The sequence below is a fragment of the Ranitomeya imitator genome, chromosome 5, assembly GCF_032444005.1.
Source record: "Ranitomeya imitator isolate aRanImi1 chromosome 5, aRanImi1.pri, whole genome shotgun sequence".
Taxonomy (NCBI): Eukaryota; Metazoa; Chordata; class Amphibia; order Anura; family Dendrobatidae; genus Ranitomeya; species Ranitomeya imitator.
Genome location: NC_091286.1, coordinates 688,959,504 through 688,971,584, shown reverse-complemented (window position 1 = coordinate 688,971,584; position 12,081 = coordinate 688,959,504). Strand labels below are relative to the sequence as shown.

The 12,081-nt window shown below is 43.2% G+C and overlaps 1 protein-coding gene across 1 annotated transcript in view; it reads left to right on the top strand.

Moving 5' to 3' along the window:
• Positions 1-11,152, top strand: part of LOC138638822 (uncharacterized) — a 161,113-nt gene extending 149,961 nt beyond the window's left edge. The window contains exons 2-3 of the mRNA XM_069728446.1: positions 5,801-6,282; positions 9,955-11,152. Coding sequence (XP_069584547.1) covers positions 5,801-6,282; positions 9,955-10,111 — 639 coding nt within the window. The 3' untranslated portion in view covers positions 10,112-11,152. The remainder of the gene's footprint in view (positions 1-5,800; positions 6,283-9,954) is intronic.
• The last annotated feature ends 929 nt before the right edge of the window (positions 11,153-12,081 follow it).

The window sequence follows — 12,081 nt, the reverse complement described above, 5'->3', positions numbered from 1 at the left end:
CCATTATCTGTACTCAGAGTTATCACTGTTATCTGTGGTGTTACATAGGACTGCAGGTAACATCTACTACATTATCTGTACTCAGAGAGTTATCAGTGTGTTATCTGTGGTGTTACATAGGACTGCAGGCGACATCTACTCCATTATCTGTACTCAGAGTTATCACTGTGTTATCTGTGGTGTTACATAGGACTGCAGGTGACACCTACTACACTATCTGTACTCAGAGAGTTATCACTGTTATCTGTGGTGTTACATAGGACTGCAGGCAACATCTACTACATTATCTGTACTCAGAGAGTTATCAGTGTGTTATCTGTGGTGTTACATAGGACTGCAGGCGACATCTACTACATTATCTGTACTCAGAGTTATCACTGTTATCTGTGGTGTTACATAGGACTGCAGGTGACATCTACTACATTATCTGTACTCAGAGAGTTATCAGTGTGTTATCTGTGGTGTTACATAGGACTGCAGGTGACATCTACTACATTATCTGTACTCAGAGTTATCACTGTTATCTGTGGTGTTACATAGGACTGCAGGTGACATCTACTACATTATCTGTACTCAGAGAGTTATCACTGTTATCTGTGGTGTTACATAGGACTGCAGGCAACATCTACTACATTATCTGTACTCAGAGAGTTATCAGTGTGTTATCTGTGGTGTTACATAGGACTGCAGGCGACATCTACTACATTATCTGTACTCAGAGTTATCACTGTTATCTGTGGTGTTACATAGGACTGCAGGCAACATCTACTACATTATCTGTACTCAGAGAGTTATCAGTGTGTTATCTGTGGTGTTACATAGGACTGCAGGTGACATCTACTACATTATCTGTACTCAGAGTTATCACTGTTATCTGTGGTGTTACATAGGACTGCAGGTGACATCTACTACATTATCTGTACTCAGAGAGTTATCACTGTTATCTGTGGTGTTACATAGGACTGCAGGCAACATCTACTACATTATCTGTACTCAGAGAGTTATCAGTGTGTTATCTGTGGTGTTACATAGGACTGCAGGCGACATCTACTACATTATCTGTACTCAGAGAGATATCACTGTGTTATCTGTGGTGTTACATAGGACTGCAGGTGACATCTACTACACTATCTGTACTCAGAGAGTGACCACTGTGTTATCTGTGGTGTTACATAGGACTGCAGGTGACATCTGCTACATTATCTGTACTCAGAGAGTTATCACTGTGTTATCTGTGGTGTTACATAGGACTGCAGGTGACATCTACTTCATTATCTGTACTCAGAGTTATCACTGTTATCTGTGGTGTTACATAGGACTGCAGGTAACATCTACTACATTATCTGTACTCAGAGAGTTATCAGTGTGTTATCTGTGGTGTTACATAGGACTGCAGGCGACATCTACTACATTATCTGTACTCAGAGAGTTATCACTGTGTTATCTGTGGTGTTACATAGGACTGCAGGTGACATCTACTACATTATCTGTACTCAGAGAGATATCACTGTGTTATCTGTGGTGTTACATAGGACTGCAGGCGACATCTACTACATTATCTGTACTCAGAGAGATATCACTGTGTTATCTGTGGTGTTACATAGGACTGCAGGCGACATCTACTACATTATCTGTACTCAGAGAGATATCACTGTGTTATCTGTGGTGTTACATAGGACTGCAGGCGACATCTACTACATTATCTGTACTCAGAGAGATATCACTGTGTTATCTGTGGTGTTACATAGGACTGCAGGTGACATCTACTACATTATCTGTACTCAGAGAGTTATCACTGTGTTATCTGTGGTGTTACATAGGACTGCAGGTGACATCTACTTCATTATCTGTACTCACAGTTATCAGTGTGTTATCTGTGGTGTTACATAGGACTGCAGGCGACATCTACTACATTATCTGTACTCTGAGAGTTATCACTGTGTTATCTGTGGTGTTACATAGGACTGCAGGTGACATCTACTACATTATCTGTACTCAGAGAGTTATCACTGTGTTATCTGTGGTGTTACATAGGACTGCAGGCGACATCTACTACATTATCTGTACTCAGAGAGTTATCACTGTGTTATCTGTGGTGTTACATAGGACTGCAGGTGACATCTACTACATTATCTGTACTCAGAGAGTTATCACTGTGTTATCTGTGGTGTTACATAGGACTGCAGGTGACATCTACTACATTATCTGTACTCAGAGTTATCACTGTGTTATCTGTGGTGTTACATAGGACTGCAGGCGACATCTACTACATTATCTGTACTCGGAGTTATCAGTATGTTATCTGTGGTGTTACATAGGACTGCAGGTGACATCTACTGCATTACCTGTACTCAGAGAGTTATCACTGTGTTATCTGTGCTATTACATAGGACTGCAGGCGACATCTACTACATTATCTGTACTCAAAGTTATCAGTGTGTTATCTGTGGTGTTACATAGGACTGCAATTGACATCTACTACATTATCTGTACTCAGAGAGTGATCACTGTGTTATCTGTGGTGTTACATAGGACTGCAGGTGACATCTACTCCATTATCTGTACTCAGAGAGTGATCACTGTGTTATCTGTGGTGTTACATAGGACTGCAGGTGACATCTACTCCATTATCTGTACTCAGAGAGTTATCACTGTGTTATCTGTGGTGTTACATAGGACTGCAGGTGACATCTACTACATTATCTGTACTCAGAGTTATCACTGTGTTATCTGTGGTGTTACATAGGACTGCAGGCGACATCTACTACATTATCTGTACTCGGAGTTATCAGTATGTTATCTGTGGTGTTACATAGGACTGCAGGTGACATCTACTGCATTACCTGTACTCAGAGAGTTATCACTGTGTTATCTGTGCTATTACATAGGACTGCAGGCGACATCTACTACATTATCTGTACTCAAAGTTATCAGTGTGTTATCTGTGGTGTTACATAGGACTGCAATTGACATCTACTACATTATCTGTACTCAGAGAGTGATCACTGTGTTATCTGTGGTGTTACATAGGACTGCAGGTGACATCTACTCCATTATCTGTACTCAGAGAGTGATCACTGTGTTATCTGTGGTGTTACATAGGACTGCAGGTGACATCTACTCCATTATCTGTACTCAGAGAGTTATCGCTGTGTTATCTGTGGTGTTACATAGGACTGCAGGTGACATCTACTACATTATCTGTACTCAGAGAGTGATCACAGTGTTATCCGTTGTGTTACGTAGGACTGCAGGTGACATCTACTACATTATCTGTACTCAGAGAGATATCACTGTGTTATCTGTGGTGTTACATAGGACTGCAGGTGACATCTACTACATTATCTGTACTCAGAGAGTTATCACTGTGTTATCTGTGGTGTTACATAGGACTGCAGGTGACATCTGCTACATTATCTGTACTCAGAGAGATATCACTGTGTTATCTGTGGTGTTACATAGGACTGCAGGTGACATCTGCTACATTATCTGTACTCAGAGAGATATCACTGTGTTATCTGTGGTGTTACATAGGACTGCAGGTGACATCTACTACATTATCTGTACTCAGAGAGATATCACTGTGTTATCTGTGGTGTTACATAGGACTGCAGGTGACATCTACTACATTATCTGTACTCAGAGAGTTATCACTGTGTTATCTGTGGTGTTACATAGGACTGCAGGTGACATCTGCTACATTATCTGTACTCAGAGATATATCACTGTGTTATCTGTGGTGTTACATAGGACTGCAGGTGACATCTACTACATTATCTGTACTCAGAGAGTTATCACTGTGTTATCTGTGGTGTTACATAGGACTGCAGGTGGCATCTGCTACATTATCTGTACTCAGAGAGATATCACTGTGTTATCTGTGGTGTTACATAGGACTGCAGGTGACATCTGCTACATTATCTGTACTCAGAGAGTTATCACTGTGTTATCTGTGGTGTTACATAGGACTGCAGGTGACATCTACTACATTATCTGTACTCAGAGAGTTATCACTGTGTTATCTGTGGTGTTACATAGGACTGCAGGTGACATCTGCTACATTATCTGTACTCAGAGAGTTATCACTGTGTTATCTGTGGTGTTACATAGGACTGCAGGTGACATCTGCTACATTATCTGTACTCAGAGAGTTATCACTGTGTTATCTGTGGTGTTACATAGGACTGCAGGTGACATCTGCTACAATATCTGTACTCAGAGAGTTATCACTGTGTTATCTGTGGTGTTACATAGGACTGCAAGTGACACCTACTATATTATCTGTACTCAGAGAGTTATCACTGTGTTATCTGTGGTGTTACATAGGACTGCAGGTGACATCTACTTCATTATCTGTACTCAGAGAGTTATCAGTGTGTTATCTGTGGTGTTACATAGGACTGCAGGTGACATCTGCTACATTATCTGTACTCAGAGAGATATCACTGTGTTATCTGTGGTGTTGCATAGGACTGCAGGTGACATCTACTACATTATCTGTTCTCAGAGAATTATCACTGTTATCTGTGGTTTTACATAGGACTGCAGGTGACATCTACTACATTATCTGTACTCAGAGAGTTATCACTGTGTTATCTGTGGTGTTACATAGGACTGCAGGTGACATCTACTACATTATCTGTACTCAGAGAGATATCACTGTGTTATCTGTGGTGTTGCATAGGACTGCAGGTGACATCTACTACATTATCTGTTCTCAGAGAATTATCACTGTTATCTGTGGTTTTACATAGGACTGCAGGTGACATCTACTACATTATCTGTACTCAGAGAGATATCACTGTGTTATCTGTGGTGTTGCATAGGACTGCAGGTGACATCTACTACATTATCTGTTCTCAGAGAATTATCACTGTTATCTGTGGTTTTACATAGGACTGCAGGTGACATCTACTACATTATCTGTACTCAGAGAGTTATCACTGTGTTATCTGTGGTGTTACATAGGACTGCAGGTGACATCTACTACATTATCTGTACTCAGAGAGATATCACTGTGTTATCTGTGGTGTTACATAGGACTGCACTGTGTTATCTGTGGTGTTACATAGGACTGCACTGTGTTATCTGTGGTGTTACATAGGACTGCACTATCTATACTGGTGCTATGCTTCCCTATAGACTCCCGTGACTCGTTGAGCTCTGCTGAGTCTGCGTTTTCCGTGTCCCGCTGCGGCGTTGCGCACATGTCCCTGGCGGTGCGGTGCGGTGCGTTGCGGTGCTGGGAGCTCATCTCTCTCGGCAGCAGATGGTCGCAGACTAACACCTGCCCTGGAATAAAGGACGATCTGTGCGCTGCAGACGCTGCGTGGTCCTGACACCTCCATGTAGATTTGCACCTCGTTAATTCACTTCTTCCCTCTCGGTGATGACAGCGCATTCTGCCTCGTCCTCCGGTAATGGATGAGCTGAGGATTATTTGCTCTCACTGACACCAATAGTTATAGATACACCGACACCGCTGAGGAATCCGATCGACGCCTCCTCGGACTCCGGAGGTGGATCCCACCATCCTATACAAGTAGTGCAGATCATCCTACACTGCCCCGTATCTGTGGTGTCGGGAAGTTCGGAAACTTTCTCATATACTTCCTTTAAGTCTTTCTTTTTTTTCGTTTCTTCTATCGTTCTCTGTTTTTTGCTCCACACTCTTCCATATTTCACACGCGGGTTCATGAATTCTTCACAAATCAAAAATGTTCTTTTTGCTCCTTTTTGTCTGAAATTCACTTAAAAGGAAAGACACCGACATTAATGTCTCTTCTTTCTGTGATTCCAGGGTACAATGCGGCAGCTGGTGGCCGTCCGTCTGGTGCTGAACTTCTGGCTCGTTGTGTCACTCAGTTCCTGCCAAAGTGGAGACGACATCTTGGCCGATCTGGGGTCCGGATACATCCTTGACACTCCTCAGGACCAACCTAAACATTCCCGCCATCGCCCACAAGACACAAACACGTGTCAGCTGACTTTTGTGACTCCACACCAGGAGTCCTGTCTGGGGAAGGACGACTCTGCGGGCATCAAAGAGGACGTGAAGTATTTCCAGAACCTTCTACAGGACCACAACCGGGTTCTGCAGAGCCTGAAGTATACGGTGAACGCTGACGCCCAGGACCTGGGGTACCAGCAGGTCATCTCAGAACATAATAAGGGAATCCGGGAGGACAACAAGGAATTCTATGGGACGCTGAACAAAATCATCCATGAGCTCCACACCCGGATGGGTGATGATGGAGCAGAGCTCCTCGATGAGAGGAAGAAGTAAGAATCCAAGCCGGACATGGTCAATTTTGAGGGATATCAGCGGCTCCTCTTCACCTTCAGTCACTATCTTCTTGAGTTCACTTTGAGGAAATAATTATTCCCTTCCTTCTTTCTTTCCTTCCTCGATCCTTTATATGCTCCGTCATTCCTTGCTTTGCTCCATCCATCCTTTGGTCCTTTTGTTCTTTTCTCACTTCAATTGCTCTCTTTGCTCCTTCCCTACTTCCTTCTCTGCATACTTCCATCCTTCCTCTGCTCCTTCTTTCTCTGCCTCTTTATTTCACTTCTTGCTCATTCTTCAAATCATTCCTTCATTCTCTCCTTCCTTTGATTCTCCCTTCCTTCTTTAATTCCTTTGTTCCTTTCTTCCTTCATCTGCTCTTTTCTCTGCCTTTTTTCTTTACTCCTTGCTTCCATCCTTTGCTCCTTCTTCTGATCCTTTAGTTTTTTCCTTCCTTCCCTCTTTCCTCTATTACTTTTTTCTTCGCTCATTCCTTACATCTTTCCTGCTTTCTTTGCTTTTTTCTACCTCCCTCTGCTTCTTTCTTCTCTGCTTCATTCCATGACTCCTTGCTTACATCTTTTCCTTTCTTCTGATCCTTACTTCTTTTGCACCTTTCTTCCTTCATTTCTTCCTTTATTCCTTTCTTCTATGCCTCCTTCCTTCACTCATTGCTTCCATCATTTGCTTCTTATTCTGATCCTTCCTTCCTTCTCTCCTTCCTTTCTTCCTATATTACATCTTTTCTTTGCTCCTTCCTTGTTTTTCCTTTCTTCTTTCCTTCCTTTCTTCCTTCCTCTGTTATGTATTATGTTTATTTCCTTGCTTTTTCCTTCCTTATTTTATTATTTTTCTACTTCCTTTCTTCCCTCCTTCCTTCCCTTCTTCTTTCTCTCTTTCCTTCTTTTCTTCCATCCCTCCTTCTCTCTCTCCTTCCCTCCTTCTTTCCCCCTTTCATTCCCTCCCTCCAATTCTCCTTCTTTCTTTTCCTCCTATTCTCCTTCCTTCTATTCCTCCTTTCCCCCTTCCTTCTTTTCCTCCTATTCTACTTCCTTCTCTTCTTCCTATTCTCCTTCTATCCTTTCCTCCTATTCTCCTTCCTTCTCTTCCTCCTATTCTCCTTCCTTCTCTTCCTCCTATTCTCCTTCCTTATCTTCCTCCTATTCTCCTTCCTTCTCTTCCTCATATTCTCCTTCCTTCGCTTCCTTCTTTCTGTCCTTCCTTTTTTCCTCCTGTTCTTCCTTCTCTTCCTCATATTCTCCTTCCATCTCTTCCTTCTATTCTCCTTCCCTCTTTTCCTCCTATTCTCCTTCCTTATCTTCCTCCTATTCTCCTTCCTTCTCTTCCTCATATTCTCCTTCATTCTCTTCCTTCTTTCTGTCCTTCCTTTTTTCCTCCTGTTCTTCCTTCTCTTCCTCCTATTCTCCTTCCCTCTTTTTCTCCTAATCTCCTTCCTTCTCTTCCTCCTATTCTCCTTTCTTCTCTTCCTTCTTTCTGTCCTTCCTTTTTTTCCTCCTGTTCTTCCTTCTCTTCCTCCTATTCTCCTTCCTTCTCTTCCTTCTTTCTGTCCTTCCTTTTTTTCCTCCTGTTCTTCCTTATCTTCCGCCTATTCTCTTTCCTTATCTTCCTCCTATTCTCTTTCCTTATCTTCCTCCTATTCTCCTTCCTTTTCTTCCTCCTATTCTCCTTACTTCTCTTCCTCATATTCTCCTTCCTTCTTTTTCTTCTTTCTGTCCTTCCTTTTTTCCTCCTGTTCTTCCTTCCCTTCCTCCTATTCTCCTTCCATCTCTTCCTCCTACTCTCCTTCCCTCTTTTCCTCCTATTCTCCTTCCTTATCTTCCTCCTATTCTCCTTTCTTCTCTTCCTCCTATTCTCCTTCCTTCTCTTCCTTCTTTCTGTCCTTCCTTTTTTCCTCCTCTTCTTCCTTCTCTTCCTCCTATTCTCCTTCCCTCTTTTCCTCCTATTCTCCTTCCTTCTCCTCCTCCTATTCTCCTTCCTTCCCTCCTTCTTTCTCTCCTTCCTTCTCTTCCTCCTATTCTCATTCCTTCTCTTCCTCCTATTCTCCTTCCCTCTATTCCTCCTATTCTCCTTCCTTCTCTTCCTCCTATTCACCTCCCTTTTCTTCCTCCTATTTACCTTCTTTCTCTCCTTCCTTCCCTCCTTCCTTCTCTTCCTCCTATTCTCCTTCCTTCTCTTCCTCCTATTCTCCTTCCTTCCCTTCCTCCTATACTCCTTCCTTCTCGTCCTCCTATTCACCTCCCTTTTCTTCCTCCTATTTACCTTCTTTCTCTCCTTCCTTCTTTTACTCCTATCATCTTTTCCTCCTATTCTCCTTCCTTTCTTCCCTCCTTCTTTCTCTCCTTCCTTTCTTCCTCCTATTCTCCTTCCTTTCTTCTCTACTTCCTTCCCTCCTTCTTTCTCTCCTTCCTTCTTCTCTTCCTCCTATTCTCCTTCCTTCTCTTCCTCCTATTCTCCTTCCTTCTGTTCCTCCTATTCTCCTTCCTCTATGTCTCCATCTTCATTCTTTTCCATATTTCCCATAGCACAATATGGTGAGAGTGGCTAATCCTCCATTCTTTCTCCTACCATATGTGGTGTCCTCCATTATCAGATGGGCCGGGGGTCAGAGGATCCCATAAGATCTCATTTTAACCATGAAGGAATAAACATTATAACAAAGCACAGGAGTCTGTAAAGTGTCCTGGGCTTCGGCAGGTTGTGCCTTATTTGTGACCATGGTTATTAACCATGAAACACAGGACACTTATCTTCCGATACTTTGATGAAATTATCTTTACTTCTTATGGGTCCTGAACACACGAGCGATGACCTGATCTGAGGACATGGCCATACTCTGCAATATTGGTGCAAGTTCCAAAGGTGAAACCTCCTCCTCATAGACATTTACGACACATCCCATCATGGCATAATTGGTAGGGATCCGACCTCTTGGACACCCACTGATCATCTCAATGACCTCTGCACTGTTTTTCTAGGCAGAGCATTGGGCGAGGGGTGACAGAGGAGGCTGCCACTTAAGGAACATGCACAATTGCCTTCACATTTCTCATTACCTGTGGTGGGCAGCATCCCACAACCACAAGACAATAATTGGCTCCTCCAGATCTTGTCTGTCCACAGAACATCGGACGGCAGATCATCTCCACTCTCTTATTGGCAGGATGATGGATGATCCCTCAGGTAACGGCCTGGAAATCATCAATTCCAAAAAGTGTAAAACAAAAGGATAGACAGTCCACGACTAATGACGACTAACGATGTTATAATGACAGGAGGATGCTATGCCAAGTGATGGGGCGGCAATTGGCTTCTGCCAGAGTTAACTCCTTCATCTCGTTGGCCGATGTGATCTCCAAAAGTGTCTGATTACTCATGATTCCACATTGTAGTCATCAGAGGTTGGATCCAGAATAGAAACAATCGGCAAGCTCATTTCAGAACCTGCCTCTCTGTAGTACTTTGTCCTCTTGTTTCTAGGCTGTGGGTCCAAACAGCTCTACATCGTCTTATAGGGTCTGTACCATTAGACTATCCCTTGTCAGACAATGTCCAGGTTACACCAGCAGGGTCCACATACTATCCGAATCTCAAAAACTTTGCCCTTATTTCCCTCTTTTCTCATTTTTCTCATTCTGCTTCTTCTTTAGGCTGAAGAATAACTTCCTTACCATGAATCATCTGCTTCAATCCACTTCCCACTTGGCGGAGAAGCTGGACAAGACCTCTCAAGATCTGGATGTCCTTCTAGCCAAACAGTTGGAACGATCCACCACCTTGGCCTACAGAAACATGATGAAATCCTGATCTTGGGCCAATAAGTAGATTTAGGGGTGTAGAGAAAGGAGAAGGGAGGTCCCATACCAAAACGCTAGGTGGGCTGGTTTATACCTTTATATTCTCCATCCACCCCAGAAGAAGAACACTACCTTCCCAGAGGTGGATGACTTTTTGGCTCTTTCTTCCATGTCCGAAGGGTTGGAACCTTCCATGGGATGTGACGTTGGGGTCAACCATGGCGGGACGTTCTCTCACCATGTGCCCTCATGGGCTACATGCGCCATTGACCACCACAGAGGACTGCCTCAATCTGAAGAAAGCCTGATCTACATTTTGTACCTTCAGCTCAACGACGGCATTCATCTCCGACAGCTTCAGAATGGCGGCTGCTCGTTGGCGTCAGTGGGAAGTTGTGTTGAGAAATACGCGTTTTCAGTATTTTCTTATATAAATGTAAATGTGAGCGACGTTTTCATATGAAAGCCCGACGTATCTTCAGTGCGGAGCTTATAGGTATTTTACAGATATGTAATGTATTCATTCATGTAGCGGATGTGATAGAAGATTGTAATAAGGTAGTGTATTCATCTGCGTGTACTTCACTAGTAATTGTATCACATGGGAACGCTGCGGGGGATGAAGCCTGTCCTTCACAAAGTATGGAAAAAACATATTATTTGGAACGTTATTGTTTTTTTTAAATCTATTTTACTTGCAAATTTCTGCTCCAATTCATTTTTTTTTAAAATATATCTTTATGATGTTTTTTTCTGACACAGAGCTCCAAATACGCTCATAGTCAAAGATGGCTAAGATGGCTCCCTCTGCGGCTGCCACCGGGGGCAGCGCACTACACGCTGCGCTCAATGATCATCTAGTATTAGCTCCCTCTAGAGGCAGCTGCAGGAAGGAAATAATCTTTTGAATACATTCCTAGATGGGTCTGGAGCTCAGCAAACTAAAACAAGATCTCTGACCGCCATAAGGGTATAGGCCGGATATTAAAATGGAATGAAAATAACATTTGGAGATTCATTGTATAGGGAGACCCCAAAATAAATACTACCTAAACCTCTTAAACAGATATGTAGGGCGCTTATCACTTGTAAAAGTCATATCGATACTAGAGCATAAAGTTATTCAGTTGCCATAAAAAATGTATTTTGTATGCAAATGAGGGAACTTCAGCGCACCCTTGATGTAGCCAAGGGCTCGATGCATCATTACGCCCCCTCAATTTGCATACTGAGCATTGTTATAACTTGATTGAGAGCACTTAAGCAAGTGCTGTTTGAGCTCAATCAATGGACACTGCAGTCGCGCTCACATAGAGTAATTGCCGTCTTTCATCCCTGGCTCCTGTCTGCTGCTGCCACTCAGTAGTGTCCTGCAGACAGGAGCCAGTGATGAGAGCCAGACATTACCTATGTGAGTGCAGTCACAGTGCCCGTGCCTGTGGCTATGCAGGTCTGCACTGACACTGCAGCCACTCTCACATAGTGTAATTGCTGGCTCACAGTGCTCGCTCCCGTCTGTGGCTGATGTTCAGTAGTGTCCTGCAGACAGGAGCCAGTGATGAGAGCCAGACATTACATATGTGAGTGCAGCTGCAGTGTCCGTGCGTGTGGCTATGCAAGTCTGCACTGACACTGCAGCCACTCTCACATAGTGTAATTGCTGGCTCACATTGCTCGCTCCTGTCTGCGGCTGCTGCTCAGTAGTGTCCTGTAGACAGGAGCCAGTGATGAGAGCCAGGAACTACCTATGTGAGTGCAGCTGCAGTGTCCGTGCGTGTGGCTATACAAATCTTACTACTTTTTATAATGTCACAATTGATGAATTGGGCCAAAAAAATCTGTAATCGCTAAACTCCACCTACAGAGCGGAAAAGAAAGAGGTGAGAACATGTGAAATAGATTTCAAGAAAGGTGCAAATAGTATAATGAATTGGGTGCAAACGTAAGAAAGGTGCAAAACACACAAAACTAGACACAAAA